The sequence below is a fragment of the Melanerpes formicivorus genome, unplaced genomic scaffold, assembly GCF_026170545.1.
Source record: "Melanerpes formicivorus ecotype bairdi unplaced genomic scaffold, bMelFor1.0.p_v2 SCAF_12, whole genome shotgun sequence".
NCBI lineage: Eukaryota > Metazoa > Chordata > Aves > Piciformes > Picidae > Melanerpes > Melanerpes formicivorus.
This window is the reverse complement of record NW_027142364.1, coordinates 19,236,415-19,257,014: the sequence shown is the minus strand read 5'-3', so window position 1 is coordinate 19,257,014 and position 20,600 is coordinate 19,236,415. Positions and strand designations below refer to the sequence as shown.

The 20,600-nt window shown below is 41.1% G+C and overlaps 1 protein-coding gene across 2 annotated transcripts in view; it reads left to right on the top strand.

Moving 5' to 3' along the window:
- The window catches only part of PLOD2 (procollagen-lysine,2-oxoglutarate 5-dioxygenase 2), a 54,936-nt gene that overhangs the window by 6,553 nt on the left and 27,783 nt on the right, over positions 1-20,600 (top strand). For both annotated transcript variants that reach the window (XM_068145558.1, XM_068145559.1), the window contains exons 2-7: positions 7,589-7,680; positions 9,152-9,288; positions 14,909-15,072; positions 16,527-16,639; positions 18,478-18,541; positions 19,340-19,437. In XM_068145558.1, coding sequence (XP_068001659.1) covers positions 7,589-7,680; positions 9,152-9,288; positions 14,909-15,072; positions 16,527-16,639; positions 18,478-18,541; positions 19,340-19,437 — 668 coding nt within the window. The remainder of the gene's footprint in view (positions 1-7,588; positions 7,681-9,151; positions 9,289-14,908; positions 15,073-16,526; positions 16,640-18,477; positions 18,542-19,339; positions 19,438-20,600) is intronic.

Sequence of the window (20,600 nt, the reverse complement as noted above, 5' to 3'; positions counted from 1 at the left end):
TTTTTTTTTTTTTAGCAGGTTGAATCATTTTGAGAATCAGGTTGCAGCGGAGTTGATACCCACATAATTACATTAGTTCTGCAATAACTACCTATCAAAAGACAGACTTCTATTTACTCGGCTTTAATTTAATATGCCTGGTTGAATGTGGCAAAGGTACTAACAGCTGTCCAAGAAGAGTGTATTACTTTGAGAAATTAAATAAATAATGCTTGTGCTGCTCTTTGTGATTTGCAGTAAAATGTGTGTGTATTGAAGTGCAGTGATTAACAGGAGGTTTGTGATACAGACCAAACTCTCGGGAGAGGTCTGTACGAGGAGGTCTGCTGCTTCTTGCTGTCCCTGGAGGTGTTTAAGGAAAGATTGGATGTGGCGCTTAAGGCATAGGCTGGACTTGATGATCTCTGAGGTCTATTCCAGCCTCAATAATTCTGTGATTCAAAATCTGTCCTTTAAGATTTATTTAAAGCATTGCTTCTTAGAAATCCCTCTCTCTCACACGAGTGTGTGTTGGTGTAGGAAATCAGTGTGCGCTACGTGTTTGGCACCCCTGTGACTCTTCTTAACATGCTGGTAATTCTAATTTAATCTATTATTGTAAATCTTGTTACTTTTCAACCTTTCATGTTTTGTTTTGGTTTTTTTTTCAAGCATGCATTTTTTTTATCTTAACAGCAATGTAATCATGGTGTTGAACTGCAGAGGATCCATTATTACAGGGGATCATGGCCATGGTTAATGGGGCTTTGAAACCAGTTTGCCTCTCTGGGAAGCAGTAAGCTGTAGGATGACTGGAGGCATGCAGCAAAGTGTTGTGTGTGAAACAGAAATGGACTGTATAATGCAAATATCAGAATAAAAAAATCCCCAGAATTTATATATCTGAAGTAGTATTGTCTGTGAACCACTCATCTTTCCTCCTCCTGCAGTGAAATGTGCATTCCTTTCCTGAGCAAAGAGGATGACCATGTTTATTGTTTCAGCACATTGTTCTGTTTCTAAAGAATCCTGGGGGAAAATGAATGGTTGTTGAGTGTCTGTGACTTTTCCCCTCTTTATGCCAGAAGTTTTATTTAACCAGAAATTCTTCTTTTGGGTTACTGCTTGCTTTGACACTGTGTGTGTCATATAAACTGATACTGGGTAGATAGAGATGTTCAAAGTTTGTGGTTTTATTTCATGCTGTGTACTTCAGATCTTTATTTGCTGCTGGATTACATTAACCAAATATATATATAGAGAGAGAGGTATAATTTGTAATCATGGTGGCATTGCATGTGATTGGTTTTTCCTGTCTGTAGCTGTTTGACATCTTTTCAGTGTATGCAGATTTTCAAAAGTTTGGGTTTTTTTGTTGCTGGTTGGTTGGTTTGTTACATAGAATCTGAAGAACTCTTACATACAGAGGGGTAAAAAATGAAATTTCCTTTTGAAGATTGTAATATTGCCTTCTTGAATGGCAAGTGGAAGATTGTGTTGCACTGCAAATCTGGATTTTGAAAGCACTCTTCAATACTTCAGCTTTTTAGTTGGCTTAACAGTTCTTTGGGTTTTGAACATATGGTCTAAGTCCATATAAATAGAATAGAATAGAATTAACTAGGTTGGAAGAGACCTTGGAGATCATCAAGGCCAACCTATCATCCAACACTATCTAATCAACTAAATCATAGCACCAAGCATCCCCTCAAGTCTCTTCCTAAACACCACCAGTGATGGTGACTCCACCACCTTCCTGGGCAGCCCATTCCAATGGGCAATCATTCTTTCCATGAAGAACAACTTCTTAACATCCAGCCTAAACCTCCCCTGGCACAGCTTGAGACTGTGGAGAAGAGAAGTTGGTTTTGGCAATATTAGTGATGCTTTAGCTATCTGCAGACCTTTCACCTGTCTCAGGAACATATCCAAGGCCCAAATATGAGCTCCCACGTGACTCTCAGCATTATCCTTAGTTTTAGGTGCCCTCAAGCCACTGTAGTAATGCCTGCAAACCCTGGTGGAAATGATGTAGTAATCTCTGTCAGCCTTTATTCAAGATAAGTGGGTGTGTCTGGAATGACTGCAGTTCTTTGTGTACTTCTCTGCCAAGGTACAAGGAGAGAGGTTGCTGCTATTTAAAGGAGTCCTGCCATGGCAATTTCTGGTGGAGATCTCGCCAAGCAAATCACTGGAGACAAAGGCTGTAGATTATAGCTCTTATTCCTGGAAACAAATTTTTTATGATGCAATCAGAACCCTGATAGCAGCAGCACAAAAGACTGAGTAAGAGTGAGACGGTTTTTATAAATAATAAAAACTAGTACATTGTGTGTGCTCTCCATGCAGTATTGTCTTTCACAACTTGAGTGCCAAAGGGTTTCCAAATTTGCATGTAAAAATGAATTGTTTGTCACTGGATATACTTTTCTTGGCCAAACACGTGCTCTCTTGGGCTTGCTTTCAAAACAGCACAGCTGTTTTCTGAATGTAACTATTGGGAAGCTCTCTGAAATAATTGCTCTCTAGTAAACTTCAGGACCCTTGTAGCTGGCATGAAGCTCTCCAGAGATTTTTTTTCACACCTTCCTGTCAAACTTCAGTATATGGTTTGCATTTCCTTTTAACATAAACTGAGTTGACTTGTGGAAGTAAATGCCAAGCTTGGTAATCCCCTCCAGTGACTGCCAAGATGCCTCTGGCAGGCTGTGTGCTGGGGGAGCCCAGCCTTGTGGCAGCCCATACCCTCTGTGGTGTCCCAGTACCCTGCGAGTGTGGAGAGCTGTGACCACCTGCTGTGTTCTTGGCTTTGTGTGTGTTTGCGTTTTGAGGATGCTGTTACCGTTTGTTGGAAAACATTACCGAGAGTGTGTGTTCATCCCCCTCCTGTGAGGGAGTTAGACTTAAACTGGATACTTTGTCTGTGTAAGACTGTAAAGCAGAGCTCCATAGCGTAGAGACCTGGGTAGAGGACAAGGCAGGAGTTTGTGCCAAAGTGGATGGTGAAACAGGGACAATGCTAGCTGGAGAGTTCATGGCATTTTTGCAGACTGATAATTTTGCACCTTGGTCCCTGGAGAGTAAGGGGCCACAGTGGTAACTCAGGATCTGAGTGACTGCAGGGAGCTTTCTGGTCTTAAGCCCAGGCTGTCTTGAAACAAGTGGTGTCTAGGAGCCAGCACAGTGATGCTGCTGGGGACTCTGGGCAAATCCCTCCACTTTTCTGTGCAACATTTAGATGTGATGCAGCCTGTGATAAGGGCTCTGTAGCTGCAAAGAACCTCTGTACTAGCAAGGCTTTTTGTGGGACCAAACTTGCTCTGCACAGCAGGGATGTGTGGATGGCTGTGGTTAAAATAGATGTAGCTGAGCACATCCTGAAATGGAAGCGGCACTTGGATAAATTTACTTCCTTGGAATCTGTGTTGTACTTGACAGTCCTGGAGTTCATGAAAGTCACTCTGGACTTGTGTTACTAGACACAAATGGGACAGGTGTTATAAGAGTTTTTTGTACCTAAATGTAGCAAACAAGGAGTAGTTTTTTTCAAAGGGAATAAGTTAAAAGGTTAAAAAGAAACAAGCAGAAGTACGTGGTCAGAAGCATTTTCTTCACTTGCTTTGACTAGAGGAAACAAGTATCTCCATGCTACACTTAGTGGAGTTCTGCCAGTAAGAGTACTGCAAGTTGTCACTTACATCTAAATAGTCACAGGAGCCTGCAGGAACTGGAGTAATCTTAGCTTCAAGTTTTGTGACTGCAAACTGAACTCAGGCAGCCTACTTAGATTGCTTCTTTGGCTGTGAGTATAATACATGTTCTTCTGCAGTTTCATGCAAATGTAATCTGCATTATTTGTCTGCTTGGCTTTCTCTGTTTTATATAGCTCAGGCTGAAATCCCTTATGATTTGGCACATCTTCCTATTCCACAAAACTGAAATAACATATGAGGCTTCATAGTGAATCTTGAAATACATGAACAGTGGGTAGGTAAAATTACTGCAGCTTCCATGAAAAGGGAGCTATAATACCACATAAAGAACAGCAGACTTTGGTGGGTTTTTGCTTGCCAAGCTGTATTGGTACATTCATTTAGAATCATAGAATCATGGAATGGCTTGGGTGGGAAGTGGCCTCCAAAGTTCTTCCAGTCCAACCCCCCTTCAGTGAACAGTTACATCTTCAACTAGATCAGGTAGCCCAGAGCCCCGTCGAGCCTCACCTTGAGTGTTTCCAAGGGATGGGTCCTCGACTTGCTTCCTGGACAGCCTGTTCCAGTGTTCCACCACCCTCATGATAAAGAACTTGTTCCTAACATTTAATCTAAATCTACTCCAATTTAAAACTATTTCCCCTCATCCTATTGCTACAGGCCTTTGTAAATAGTCCCTCTCCAGCCTTCTTGTAGACCCCCTTATGGTACTGGAAGGCTGCTCTAAGGTCTCTCTGAAGCATTCTCTTCTTCATGGTGAACAGCCCTAGTTCCCTCAGCCTGTTCTCAGGGAGGTATTCCAGCCCCCTGATCATTTTTGTGGTCCTCCTGGACCTGTTCTGTCAGATCCATCTTCCTCCTCTGTTGAGAGCTCCAGAGCTGGATGCAATATTCCAGGTAAGTTCTTACCAGAGCAAAGTGACAGAATCACCTCTCTCAATCTGCTGTTCACATTTCCTTTGATCCAGCCTAGGATGTGATTTGCCTTCTGGGCTGCTGGCACACATGGTTGGCTCATGTCCAGCTTCTCATCCACCAGCACCTCTGAGTCCTTTTCTGCAGGGCTGCTCTCAATTTCATCATTCCCCAGCCTGTATTGATACTGAGGATTGCTCCGACCTAGGTGCAGGACCTTACATTTTGCTTTGTTGTATCTCATGAGGTTCACCTGGGCCTACCTCTCCAGCCTGTCCAGGTCCCTTTGGATGACATCCTGTCCTTCAGACTTGCCAACTGTACCACTCAGCTTGGTATCATCTGCAAATTTGCTGAGGCTGCACGTATTGCACAGCACTGGTCCCAGTGCAGACCCTTGAGGGACGCCACTTGTCACCTGTCTCCATCTGGACATTGAGCCATTGACCACTATCCTTTGGATGTGATCATCCAACCAATTCCTTATCCACTAGACAGTCCACCTGTCAAATCCATATCTCTCCAGCTAAGAGAGAAGACTGTTGTGAAGGACTGTGACAAAAGATTTACAAAATGCTTTGACTTAGTGACTGTGAAAGGAAAATGCCACAGCCTCCCCTACACTACCATTTACATCATGCTGTCAAGTATAAATTCTGAAGACTCTGCTCTTAGCCTTCCTTGGGAAGGGGTAGCTATGAAATATGTCTATCCCTGACCAAATTCCATGGTTAGAGTCAGGGCTTGACTGGTCACCTAGGAGGTGTTCAAGAATGGCTTTGCTTGGCTTGGCAATGCAGTTTGGTGTGATTGAGTTCTTCTAGCTCCCTCTCATTTAGAAATGCAGTGCTTGAACAAAAATTAATCATAACCTAATCTGTTCCATAGAGAAAAAGCCTTTCCTCTGTCTTCAGTTCTGTTTTAGTCATAGTCTGAGATACCATGTTTTTTATTCATTCTGTGGTGACTTCTGTAGAATTACTTTAGGTTGGATGAGATTCAGAATAAATGATTATTGCTGTGTCAAGGATAGACGTGAGTCAGTGTGTCTGTGAATGCATTGCACTGAAATCCTCTCTGGAGACCTTCCTGGCCTTCTGAGATGTATTTGTGGGACTTTTCTCATGATTTTTTGGGTACAAAAGACTGCTAGCACAGTACTAAAGTGGGAAAAAGCTAGAACAATTATCTTCCAAAGCTGTCTGCCCCATTTTTGTGTGTGTGTTTAAGTTCAAGTGATTGAATAATTTCAAGTCTTTCCACTTTCTTTTTTGCTGTAAGTCTGGTTCAGTAGAGCAGGCAGTTAAAATCTTTACTAGGTCTACTGAGGGCAATTAGTTGTACACCCACCCCCAAACAACAAACAAACAAAACCAAGAACATCAGCAAAAAAACTGGAAGAATGTGGGAGATGTCTGTATCTGCATTTGAAGAGCTTGGGCACCGTCAGTTAAGAAATGTAGGAGCCCTGTGTAAGGCACAGAAGATGTTAAGCATTAGGGTTTGTGCCGTAGGTTCTGGGCATATATAGTGCTGTCACTGCTTAAAGGTTACATCAAGGAATGACCAGGTAAGAGCAAAGCCATGAAGTGGACTAGATGTTTCAGAATATATGGAAACTCCTTCCAGGTCAGGAAAACCTATAAACTGGGGGCTGGTAGAGAAAACAAAGACAACATCATGTATGTTTGTCTTATCATTGCTCTTCCTCCATGCACTTTGTTACAGCTGCTGTTGAAGACGGACTAGTCAAACCACTGACCTGTTAGAAGTGCTCTTAGAAGTGACCTTGGACCAGGGCTGAATCTAACCCATGTTTCAGGGGGCAGAATATGAGTGATTCCTGAGACTAGTCTCTGTAGTTTACCTGCTGTAGCTATTTTTGACAGACTTGAGTTTCATTAAAATAAATGTTTTTGTCATGTTCCTCTGCAAGACTGGGCAGAAGTACCCCAGTACTTGGCTGCAGAGCATTGCTTATGTCATTTGTGAGGCACATTTCTTCCACAGAGTGGGAAGCAGATCATCAACACGTATGCTAAGCTTGATGGCATCAAATAAAACCAAGTGGCACGTGGTGACTGATTTGAATGTTCTTAGGATGTCATCTAAGGTGTCTGTGAGCTACCAAGTCTGTGGTTGCGAGTGCAGTTGTTGCTTAAACTCATACCAGACTGGGGAACTTCAGTGTGTTCTGGGATCCAAGCTGGCTTGAAATATTTCATGCTGGATAGGGGTACCACTTTTATCATAGCTTTGAATTATGTGTCTTGGTTATGCAGTGTATTGTGGGGGCTGCTGAATGTTGTTCAGCCCTTGAATATGAAAAGAAAATTGGTTGCATGGTCATTTGCCTGCATGCAGTAAGAGGGTAAAGTAAGAACTTAATTTACAGAGAGTCTGAGTAAATAAACAGCAACACTTGCGCTCTTGTCTCTGCCCAGGGACTTAAAAGCACTAAATGTTACGTGTTGGGGGACTGGTTCCCATGGTTTCTGTTTTTGCAGTGGTGGTGTTGGTTGCTTTTGTGGGCTGATTTTGTGATTTTATTTTGTTTCTTCTCCAGCTTGCTTTCAGGTGAGCTGCTGAGATTAGATGGAGTTCCGTGGTACCATTCAGTCCTGTGATAAAATCCTCATATAGCATTAGCTCAGGCTGAAAAGTAATGTTGGTTGGTTTTTTTTTGTTTTGAAGATTCTTTCCTGCCTAGTAGTCATACTGAGTTTATTTTCTTGTCTTGAGCTAGTTGTCTGCAGAATAGATAGATTTCTTTACCTCTTCTTCCTGAGAATAATTCAAAATACATCCCTTATTTTCTATAGCAGTTCTTGCTTCCTAATGGCCTGTCATATGGCAGTGTATTTGCCTCCTCTTTGACAGGCAGACAAGTAATAAAGCCCACTGCTCAGTACATTTATTTATTTGTTCTAAACTCTGGCCTGAAAACATTAATACATCTTCCTCCTTTTTCTCTCCCTTAGACAAGCTACTAGTTTTTACTGTAGCAACTAAAGAAACTGATGGCTTTCACCGTTTCATACAAACTGCAAAGTACTTCAACTACACAGTAAAGGTATTGTATGTTTTCAGACCAAATAAGTCACACTGTGCAGCCTTTAAGACAGAAACAGAGCAATAGTAGCTGAAACTGCACTAGCTTTCTTGCATGCTGGGGCAAAGTAAGAGAGTTGCAGTGCTTGGGGGCAAGTAGGGCACTTACACATGGCCCTGCTGCTGGTGCTGTTGCTGACCTGCAGGCCCCATCTGAATGATCATAGAAGGCTGCTTCTTCCACTGCCTCAGGAACTGTTTTAAGATTAGTAGCAATTGTGATCAGCATCTTCAGTCACTTAGAGGTTCTGTCATGTTTTATCACATAACCTTGCTTTTCAGTGTGGCTGACTTTATTTGCCTGACTGTTTGAGGCAGCTGCATGACACTTTGAAGTTCTGGATGTCTCCTTCCTCCTTAAAGAAGGCTAGGTCCCTGCTGCAGTGCAGGAGGGAAGGTCACAACTGAAAGTTCCACAGATCTTCCCAGGAACCTGGAATTTCTGAGAGGACAAAACATTTCTATCATTCCTGCCAGCCTTTTCTGCTTTGCTCTGTGCCTGCATGTGTCACGTACTGAGACTGGCCTCTGTGTGACCTTGGAGAAAAAGGGAGGACACTAACCTTCTAAAGCTTCTCCAAAAAGATTCTGCAAGAGAAAATCCAGGAATCCAGATGGTATTATGAAAGTTGTCTGATGAATTGCCACAGTGCCTACACCATAATAGGAAATTTCTTGAGTCTCTAAATCTTGACTTTTACTCCTGAATCTGGCAGACTGAAAAAAGCTTTCTTAATATGATAATGCTATACTAAAGCACTCAAAGGGCCTAAACCCCTGGATACATCTTTTAGCATTCCAAATTTGTCCAAAACATCATGCAATGTAATTTTACCACATTTTGAAATTTCTAAACCCAGCATTTTTAAGAGGCATAAAGAGCCTAAGAGACTTTTTTTGATGTAATTTGTTCTAGTGCTTGGCTAGGGATTAGTTTTGCTTAGCTGATCTTTAGGAACTAGCTGTATATTGGGGAACCTGTCCTTTCCTTGGTGCAAAACTATTATGGAGCAATTTCAGAATGACTGGAGCTTGCAACTTGTAGTAGTAATAACCCTGTTACATTGAGGTCTCTGTTCCTAAAGTGTTTCTATTGGCTTTTTAAAGTCCAATACAAATTTCTAAACAATTATTGGCCTTTTTCTTTTTCTGAAGGAGACACATTTGAGTGGTAGCAGTGAATTGCTCAATTCTTGGTTGAGAAATGTCTCTCTCATGGTTTTGCAGTGATGTCATTGTGCTGAATGCAACTTCAGACATGGAAAACTAGTGATGCTGGGAGTCCTGGCTTGCTATGCTTTAATGTGTTACTTCTACTTTAACATCTGCTTTCAATAAATGATCTGCTTTAAAAAGCCTCTTGTTTAGGGGTACTAGTAAAAGTGGTGGGTTTGTGTTCTCTTCTTTTTTCCCCTTCCTTTTCCTTATTTCAGGTACTTGGAAAAGGTGAAGAGTGGAAAGGTGGTGAGCTGCCTAACTCTATTGGTGGAGGGCAAAAAGTTCGACTGCTGAAAGAAGCCGTAGAAAGCTATGCTGGTCAAGAGGACTTGGTTGTGATGTTTGTTGAATGGTGAGCAAACCTGGCTTGTTGCCTTTACATTTTAGTCTCTGTAGGCATGCAAAAGTGGCTGCAGTGACATGCTGAAAGTTGCATGCTGCTTTTCCCTCTCAGGGTTTATTTGGGAGAGTTTGCTTCCATTTTTCTCCATTCATTAAAATAGTAGAGTGCTCCTGGAGCCATTGTTACTTTGTAAATGGATTTACAAATGTAAGTAGGGGTTGTTCGTAGTTCTGCTCCCTCGAGGGGATGAAAAAATGTTATTGGGAACTGACAGGCTTCTAGGCAAACATTTGTCCTTTCCCTGTTTAGTTGTGGTGAGAGCAGGACGTGGCTGCGGGCTGGGAGTGTGGAATGGGAGGGGAGCAAAAGTAGCTCCAGAAGTAAAGTGTCTGGTAAGGGCTGGAGTGTGATACTGTTCCATGAAGTAAACGATACAGAGGAAGCTGGAAAATGGACCCTAGAGAAAAACATTTAGAACCTTAGAAGAGTTTCTTTTTATGTGTTAGAGGATTGAGACAAGTCTTGGTGCCAAATGTATCCCTGTGCCTGTGCTGTCTGTGATGGAAGGATGGAGAGGCAGTACTGTTGCAGGTGCCAGATTATTGCTCATAGCACAATTATTCTTGAACATCCTCACTGGAGGACAGATAGGTTTCTCCCTGTCATAGGGAAGAGGGAGCTTGCTCAAACCTGTTCAAATCCTGCTTTTTTTCTACTTGTTTCACTCTACCTTTTTTTCCCCTTTACTGTATTTTTTATTTCCCTCTCCTTTTCTTCCTTTGCTCCCCTGACAAGACCATGAACAGAGCAGCTAAGAATATAGTTCACAGTAACCTCCAAGCTCTTCCATACTAGCATTAACTAAAGCAGTGTTACAACTCCAAAAAGAATTGCTGCTAGGAAAGTACAGGTTTTGGCAGGATTTGTACAGCAGTCACAAGAGAGAGTGTTTTGACAGTGGTAGTCACTGGAAACTTCATTTGTTGTTTTGCACAAGGTAGTTTAGGAAAGTTGGAGTAGCCTATTTAACTGGTAGCAATTTTAACTATTTCTGTTTTCAAATTCATTATTCTCATTCATTACTATGTTTTCTCCCTGTGTGGTATAATACCTGAAGTTGTTGCTAGAATTTGGTATAGATCAAGTTCTTCTCCAACGTAATCTATTCTCTCGAAGGGCAAGTTGTCTGCTGGCATGGATGAGAGAGTACAGAGCACCATGTGTGTGAAACTGCAGATACCATAATCCTTGCAATGAATAATCACAGGATTTAAGGCCTCCCAAGTTCTTGTAGTCCATAATACCAAGTATTTCTTGATTTGAAGCTGGTGGAACTGATTCCAGATAAGAGAAAAACTAGTTTGCTGATTCTAGCATTATATTTTAAGTCTAAGGAGCTCTTTAATTCCCAGGAATCCTGTTTGCAATTTAAATATTGATCAATACAAGTTTGGAAAGGACCAATATAGTCATCATCCTTTCATTTTGCCCCCTGTTATATTCATTGTGAAGCATTTGGAATACTAATCTTGGAGAGGGGGAAAGGAAATGTCTGCTTTGCTTACTGTAACTAGGGAAAATAATTTCTAGTGAACTGTTTACTTAAACTCACTTTCTTGCCCTTTTTTTTAAGCAATATTTTGTTCTGTGGCTCACAGTTCTGGAAATAGCTTGAACTTCTGTGGACAGCTTGGGTCTAGGTGCAGAAAGTAAAATGCTTTGCCTGCATATGGAATGCTATTTAAATCAGGCATGTTTTTGCAAAAGCTGACTACTAGTTTACTTTGGATCATTTCAGACTGAACTGGCTAATGGCCAGCTGATGCTGTTACTGTTCATCCAGGATTCTCACAGCCCTCTGGTTGTGTCTTTAAAAGACTTTTGAAGGCTTACAGCTTTGGTGTTTGGTTTTGGGTTTTTTTTGTTGTGGCAGGTGTTTTTGTTTGGGGGATTTTCTTTTGGTGGTTGTTTTGTTTTAAAACATTTGTTAGAAAGTGAGAGAGAATTACATTTTATACAAAGGTGTCATCCCAGCAGGGATATGGTGTAAATGAGGAAATGGCTGTGTGGCTGAGCACTGCAGTTAAATAAGATAAGATACAGGACCTGAATTGCTGGTTGCCAGTAAGCCCTCTTGCATTTGCTTTTTTGAGCTCTTACTCTGCAACTCCAATAGCAGCAAGCCTTTTTTATTCTAAATGTTATGGATGCAAAATTGTATGCTCAAGTCTAGAGGACCCAAGCCACCATTTCCGTTTCCCTGCATGGCTGGGAGTATTGGGTGCATAGTTGGAATGCTGTGCTGGTGCAAAAGGGAAGGGCTGGGTGCATTTCTGCAGAAGGAGATGGACTAGATGACCTTTCATAGGTCCCTTCCAACCCAGACCATTCTATGATTTCAGCCCCAAGCATCTGCCATCTGAGAGCTTCAGGAAATGGGATTGGAGTTATAGAAACTTCCTGGGTTTCATGTTTGCTTTTTTCCACTTTGCTTTCTACTTAATTGGAAGGATTTATGAGAAACAAATAGAATAGAATAGAATAAACCAGGTTGGAAGAGACCTTCAAGATCATCGCATCCAACCTATCACCCAACACCACCTAATCAACTAACCCATGCAACCAAGCACCCTGTCAAGTCTCCTCCTGAACATCTCCAGCAATGGCGATTCCACCACCTCCCCAGGCAGTCCATTCCAATGGGCAATCACTCTCTCTGTGTAAAACTTCCTCCTGACCTCCAGCCTGAACCTCCCCTGGCACAGCCTGAGACTGTGTCCTCTTGTTCTGATGCTGGCTGCCTGGAAGAAGAGACCAACCTCTGCCTGTCTACAACCCCCCTTCAGGTAGTTGTAGACAGCAATAAGGTCACCCCTGAGTCTCCTCCAGGCTAAGCAACCCCAGCTCCCTCAGCCTCTCCTCACAGGGCTGTGTTCCAAGCCCCTTACCTTACTTTGTTGCACTTCTCTGGACACGCTCCATCAAGTCAACATCCTTCTTAAACTGAGGGGCCCAGAACTGGACACAGTACTCGAGGTGTGGCCTAACCAGTGCAGTGTACAGGGGCAGAATGACCTCCCTGCTCCTGCTGGCCACACTGTTCTTGATGCAGGCCAGGATGCCATTGGCCCTCCTGGCCGCCTGGGTACGCTGCAGGCTCTTCCCAGCCTGCCAAAGCAGCCTGCTTTTTCCTGGATGTATACACACTTTTTCTTCCCTGTCAAATTATGAAGCCCTGTAACTAAGTCATGTGCCTTGACCATAATAACAATATAACTATCAAGGATAGTGCTTGGACCTGGTTTTTTGATGGTCTTTAGTAGTATAGATCTGAGGTGACTGCTGGATAGACTGAATGTAGTCTAACATAGCACATAAGCAAGGCAAATCATGGATTTATAGGTCATAGTTTGACTCTGGAAGTTTTCCTGTTGCCTGGAGTGAAGCCCATAAAGCAGCTGATGGGAAAACAAACAGTAATAGGTGGAAGGCTAGTGGAGGTCCTGCTCAGGTGGAGGTGTGGTGGCAGTAAATCAATTGCCTCTTGACAAAATAGAAGGCCGTGAAAATTAGTGGAAAATGTAGGTCCATGCAGGATTCGTACTCCTACACAGTATCTGGTAGCCTGCAAAGTTTACAGTAATTGACAGTGCAGTTTAGGCACTCTGTGCTTTGTATTATATTGCTTCATACAGCACAGTTTATATCCTGTTCAAAAGCAGAGCCTGTGGCTAGCCCAGTATGTTGCTCAACTTTGGCTTTCTTTTACAGAATACAGTTCTTGGAAGCAATGTTCCATGGGTGTTTGGTTCCTTCCTGCAGCTGTAAGTCATTGCAGCAGCAGCACTGACCTGATCAAAGAGGAGAAGCACAGCCTGCCATAAGCTATTAAGTTAAAGCCTCAGACAAATCTCTGTTTTTGTCTGTCTTCAGCTTGTCTCCTGTTTTCTTGCTTGTCCTTCAGGCTCATTCTGGATTCTGGTTTTGAATTGGACTACACCAACTGAATGGAAAAAGGAGGGAAGTGTATTCCTGCATATCTGGGCAGGAAGAGGCAGTTTTTGCAAAACTGGGGAAGCTCCAAAATGTACAGTGGGTTTTTTTTCCTTCCCCATGCGTTCCTCTGCCAATGATACAGAAAAAGAAAACACTGAGAATTTTCAGAAATCCACTTACTATATAAAGACTACATAACACACTTCCTCTCCAGGATTCATACTTTGCTTTGCAGTGGGAATCTTCTTTTGCATTTGTAAGCCAGCTGTACTTCAGTTCTGAGGCCAATTGTATGAAATCCTCTTAGAAGAAGAGACTTTTTTACATTGCAAAACTGTAAAGAAGTACCAGAAATCAGTAATGGTTGATCTGTTGGCACTATGGCTGGGTAAAATGTTGTGTGCTGCAGGTTAAACCTTTTGATTTTTGGTAGCTGTACCATTCCTTTGTGCTATATCAGGGCTGATGGTTATCAGTCACTAAGGCAGACGTGGGGAATAAGAATATACCTCCACTCAGATGAGGAAGCTGTGAGGTTGCAATGCTGCCGTTAAATCCAAACATTCTGTTTCTCCACCCAGAGACTAATCTATGACATGATACTAGTATTACTGTATCATAGTTTCATGTTGTGTAAAATGATTCTTTGTTTTGTGCATTTATATGTAAATCTCAAATGCAAACAAAGGAACTTGTATTGTATTTTTATTTTTGGTTGATTGGTTGGTTGGCTTTGGGGTTTGGTTTGTTTTTTCCTTCCAGAGGCATTGATTGGGATATGGTTCAACAAGAAGAAACCACAAGGCTTGTGGTGCTACATTCTTACATAACCTCTGCCAAACCCATGCATGTTTCTTTCTGTTTTGAGAGCCCTGATCTTTGACTGTGGTTGACTGCTAGTTTGAGAGATGAGCTCTCCACCTTTAGGTCTTTGTCCTTAATATAAGATGAGGCAGGTGAAGATTTGCATAAGTAGATACTGTGAAGCCTTCTGAAGTCTTCAACACACTAAATGGGTAGAAAGACAAATTTATGTACTGTCAGGATATAACAGTTTAAGTTCATGAGCAAATAAACTTTATTGAGAAATACCTAAGTATATTCTTGATAAAACTTTTCAGAAGAAAGTCAATGATCTTGTATTTTGGAACAAGATCTTCTAGAGTTTCCCAGCAGGGGCTGCCTGCATCATTTTTTGGTCCTGCTCTTATTTTATTCTCGCTGTTTTGAGTTTTGTTGTTCTTGTTGTTAAACACATACACAGTTTTCTAAAGGTGAAAGTACTTTGTTTGGGTTTTTTCTTTAGTCACAATGCATGGAATGTGAAAATCTGTTTCAGGTCGACAAAGTCTGAAGGAAAAAGAATGTCCAAAATGTGGAAGGAGAAAAAACATTGCAAATAGAAGGAGAAACTGTATGAGATAAATAGTATTGATTGAAGTTTTTTTGTCCTAGAAGGGTATAGGATTTTTGTATAGTGATAAAATGGGATCTAATGAATTGGGTTTTTAGCATAAAAGGGCTGTCTGTGTTTTTACAATTGGAATCATCCAGCCACCTGTTTTGAACACAGAAGGCATTTAAACTAATCTAATAGATATGTCTTTAATAGATATGTCTTCCTCATTTTCAGCTATGATGTTATCTTTGCGGGAGGCCCTGAGGAACTGCTAAAGAAATTTCAAGAAGCTAATCATAAAGTGGTCTTTGCAGCAGATGGACTGATTTGGCCAGATAAAAGGCTGGTTGATAAGTATCCTGTTGTCCGGAGTGGAAAACGATTCCTGAACTCAGGAGGCAAGTGTGACTCTTGAGCGCCTTAGACTCTGGAACTTGAACATGACTTGCTTCTGTTGTCTGTTTTGTGTATTTGTGTGTGGAACTGTTCCTGAATATTCCAAGTATGAAAGCATTTGGTGTCCTTTTCTCCTCTCCTTGACACTCGAATAGCTCTTCTTCTGTACTCAAAAATAGTTTTCATTCAAACCTACGTAGTGTTTGTTGCCAGTAACTTGTAAAAAGCAGATAAACTAACAGCCTGAGCAAGCAGCTCTGCCTTGCAGTGAAGTGCTGTGCAGGGATGACCCAATTGCCGCCAGATGAATCTACTTCAGAAACAATCTAGTGCACGAGCCCAGGCAAGGCCTTACATGCTATTTTTAGGCACAGTTTAGCTGGGTCACAGAATTTCCTGACTTGGCTGTCTTGTTCTAGTGAGATCTCTGCATACAGTGCAGATATGCTCAGCCTGGCCTGTCAGTGTAGCTTAGGTGATCATCCTGGGTTCAGCTGGGATAGGGTTAATTTTCTCATAAGAAGTTGGGAGGGCCCATGATCAGGATGGCCATCTGAACCAGCCACTGGGGTACTTCATACCCTACTGCCCACTGTATAAGAGAAGGGCTGGCCCAGAGCAGGAGTGGCAGTTTTTGGAGCCAGTGGGGTCTGGCAAGCAGGTTATGTTTTATATCACTCACTTCCTAATTTGCTTTAGTAGTATTACTGTTATTCCTGTTGTGTCTTCGTCCTGTGTTGTTCTGTTAAACTTTCCTCATCTCAACTCACAGAATTTTGCATTTTGGTTCTGATTTTCCCTTCCATCTGGAGGTGGGGAGCAACCATGTGAGTAGCTGTGTGGGGCTCAGCTGCTGAGCAAGTCTAAGCCATGGCAGCAGTGCATTCCATTAAAATAATATGCTACTCCTGTTTATCTCAATGACTTGTTTACTCTGGAACCCTCCTTTAAATGTCAGCTTTGGTAATAATTTTGCAGGTGATTTATACATGTGCTGTCATGAAGTCACTTCTCCCAAGTACATGGTGCTGGGCAGCAGGCAGATCCTCCCCCATCTTCTCTACCTCACTTATCTGCCCTCTGTTGTGGCTTGAACATAACATGCATTGGGGTTTAGTTGAATTCTCTTTGTAGTTTGGGCAGAATTAGGTTCAGGCTTCTCTTCTAGCAAAAAGCAGTTGCTGAAAACAAAACTCTTGCTTTGTGGTTCTCAGGACTATCCTAAACTGGTCTGTTTCCTATTTTTTCTATTAAAATAACATCAGTGTAAAAATAATCCTCAATTACGAACTGCTTAAAACATAACTGGTTCATATCACGGGAAGAAAACTGGAATTTTGAGCCAAGTTGTATGAATTTCATACTTTGCTGGCATGAAGTTCCTGTCTGGTGGACAGCATTGGCAGAGTAATGCTTTTTTTGTGGAAATAACTCATTTATGTGTGTGATATTGCAGGATTTATTGGTTATGCTCCAAATATAAATCATATAGTGCAGCAATGGAATCTGCAGGATAATGATGATGACCAGCTGTTTTACACCAAGATCTATGTTGACCCACTGGCAAGGGTAGGTGGTGACTGTCTTTCTCATTTCTTTCTGCTTGAAATAACATGCTACTCCTCTTAAAACATCAGGGGATAAAAATAAGAGGAATGCTGTCTCTTTATTCCCGAGTGCTGTATTGACGATTGTTTGTTCTCTGGAGGTTCCTGCTGCTGGAGTGATGAACAGGCTTCCAAAGAGTCATGACTTCATCTATCATTTCAGGCTGTCTGCAGATCCAGACAGGTTGTGCTTGGTTGTTAGAAATAATAGCTCTGAGGTATATGATCAGTCACATTCATCTTAATGATGGTCCCATGTGTTTGGCAACTTGATGGCCAGAGAATGTGGCATTTTTCCAGGGTGTCACTGAACTACTTGCTGATCCAGTGTTTTATACTTTTGGCTTGCTGCCATTTCAGATCCTGCCTGCAGCTGTCTCTGACTCTTCAGCTTTTGAGCAGATATGTTCAATAAAGCTGCATAAATTTTTGGTGATGTCTCTGTGCCCTAGCTTAACAAAGTAGCAGCATTAAAGCATGATAGATGTCAGAGACATGGCCCTGGTGCTGAAAAAGAGAGCTTAGAAAAAATTAATGTTCTAGAAGCACATTGCAGAATTTTGATCATTTGTGTGCTTAAGGCAGATAAGTTTCTGAAACACACATATGTGTTTCCATTAAGTTATGCCTGGAACATCAGATGTATTTAGATACAGGTACAGAAAAAGACTATATACATTGAAAAGAACCTACAATGATCATCTAGTCTAACTGCCTGACTGATACAGGTCTGACCAAAAGTTAAAGCATGTTACTTAGAGCATTGTCTAAATGCCTTTTAAACGCTTGACAGGCCTGGGGATTTGACCACCTTTTAGGAAGCCAGTTCCAGTATTTGGCCACCCTCTTGGTAAAGAAATGCTTCCTGATGTGTGATATAATCCTCCCCTGGCACAGTGTTGAAGTGTGTTCAAACACGTGTTCCCCTGTGTCCTATAACTGGATAGCAGGGAGGAGATCAGCACCTCACTCTGCACTTCCCCTTCTCAGGAAGTTGTAGAGAGAAATGAGGACATTCCTCAGCCTCCTTTTCTCCAGACTAAATGAATCCAGTGTCCTCAGCTGCTCCTCATAGGGCATTCCTTGCAGCCCTTAATGTTTGAATTGATTTTATGGAAGTTGTCATATGCTAGATAGGCAACTGAAAGGACAGGTTATAGAGGCATTAAAGCTGACTCTGCACCAATGTCAGAAGTCATGTAGTTATCTGTCTAGACAGATTTTTGTCTTCTAGACACAAAAACATGTACCTCTGCACAGTCCACTACTGTCCTGTGATGCAAAAAGTTTCCATGGCACCTAGTTTGGGATACTGCACTATCCATTAGCACTAATTCTTTGTATGCTGATGTGCAATACTGTAGAATATGTAACAAAATCTTGGAAGACCAAAACATACTATTATCTGCATAAGGATTTTTGAGTCTGTTTTAAAGGTTGTGTACTTGGATCAACATGTTAAAACTTCAAAACATGGTACTTTAAAGAATAATCTAAGTAGGAAATACAATTTTAAGACCTTATTTTAGAACTACTAGTGTTTGCTCCTCTGATGTGATATTTAAACTTGGCTTTTGCATTTTTGAAACTGAAACACAGGACCTTTATTCCTTCAAGCTTAAATAAAGTTTGTGCACATATAAAACTGATTGCTATGCAGCTGCACAATTCAGGAATATAGAAAAAAAACTTAATATGGTTCTTAATTTTATATTGTTAAAGACCTGAATGCTTAGTTTTGCCTGATTACTTGCTGCCACTGCAGGTATAACAGCAACCTCTTTGGTACTCCTATTTCAGGAACGCATCAACATTACTTTGGACCACAAATGCTCCATTTTCCAGACCCTGAATGGAGCTGTTGGTAAGTGCATGGTTTGCATATTATGCATTTTATTAACTGTTGCCCCCACTTCTTTACGTAACTGTGAACAGCGTTCCCTAAGCATATACTTGTTTTAAAGAAGTGTTTGAATGCGTTAACCTGATTACCAGATTGCAGATCTTCTGGGTTTAATGCTGATTTCTCCCATTGATACAGTATTTGATTTAAAATAGAAAAAAACAGTTATCAATGAATGCAGTTAGCAAAAAATGCAGAGGTAAGAATCATTTTTCCATTTATCTTTCACAAACTCAATTACAGAAGTAAGATTGGTAATGGAAATTCCATTTTAGATATTCCTAAGCAGGTGACCATATAGAAAAGAAATGGAATGGTGAATAACATAGAATTTCCCTTACTTAACTGTCATGAATTTAAATTGGAAATGACATTTATGCAAACATACTTTCTTACCTTTAACTTCTAGTTATGTTCCAGTTATGGAACAATGTTTTTATAGTTAGATTGTATCTGAAACAAATATGATTTCTCTGTAAAGGGTCTTTGCACAAAACAATTCTGTTTTTAAAGCAGAAATCTCACTGAAACACTGGAGGCTGCTGATGGCACACTCAGAAGTTTGATGTAACTGTGTTTAGCATAAAGAGCTTAGGATTCATTTTTTTTTCAGCTAGCTCTTGAACAAAAGCTTCCAGATAAGTAACATTGACAGTGACAACAGCAGCAAGCTATATTGCAGCAGCAATATCCTGAGGAACTCTGACATTTTGGCTTTTATTATTAAACTGTTATTACTGTGCCATCTCTGATTTGCAGATGAAGTCCTTTTAAAGTTTGAAGAAGGAAGAGTAAGAGCCAGAAATTCAGTGTATGACACATTACCAGTCACTGTTCATGGAAATGGTCCAACTAAAGTGAGTGAGATTGTTTTTATTTTTGTGTGAAGACTGCAGTTTTACTGGAGGCAAAACCAAGTAGAGTCTGAAACAGGCACAGCACACCATGACTGCTCATTTTCAATTAATGTTATTAAGAATTGCAAGGATAAAAGCTCCCTTCTAATACCTCTCTCCATCCTATTACTCTACTGTTACTGTAACTTGATATCACTGCTGAAGCAGCTCATTCTGCTTCCAGAGCCATTGTAGCATGGGATATTAGAAATGTGTAAGCTTAAGTTGATTTACTCACTGTCACAAAACAGTTCTTGAAGCTTGTGAAGAATGTATGCCTGGTTATTAAACAGCAAGAAGAGGAGGTTTTGAGGGGCATGGAGAAAGATACACCATTATGAGGAAACTCTTGTTATGTATCACTTTGTCAATGTGTGATTCTTCTGTTTTAAACATAGAATGGAATTAAGAGGACAATAGGATTGGAAAAAGTTTTCACTAGTAGGTAATTAAACTACCCTGAAAGTGAATCCCAGAATTAATTCCAAACAGTAGAAGCTTTGTGTTTATAAGAACCTTCTCCTATGTATTTAATCTCTTCAATTTGCAGATTAGTAAATAGCATCAGTCAGAGACATTTCTTTGAAATGGATTTCAAATTATCCTGATATGTAATGCTTCTTTTTATTCCCCTCAAGTGCAATGTCTTTTTTGTGAAAGACATGGGTTTGTAGACTTTATTAGGTTTCTGAAATTATGTTCAGCAATTCTGCTTACGATCTGTCTAGAATGATTTTCAATATGTGTAAACAAACACCCACAATATGATAAAGTGCAGACTGAGTATTGGTCTGGAGTGTGTTTTGTATGGAAAATAGTAATACATCATTCCATTTTTTTTGAGAGTGGTAGGGGAGGAATGAATAGCAGCCTTGCCTCAGGCAGACTTTGTGCAATAGAGGAGATCCCTTAACCACTGCGAATGGATGTAGGGAAATGTGAAATTCTGCACAAACTTCCCATGGAATCCAAAAATACGGGGCAGTCCATCAACAGGAAGAGCACGTGTTCCATTCCACTCAGTGCCAATTCCAAATGTGTTAATGAGCTAGATGCTGCTTTAAAATGCATCCTCCCGGGTGGCTTCTGAATCTTCGTGTAGCTTGTCAAGAAAACATCATCTG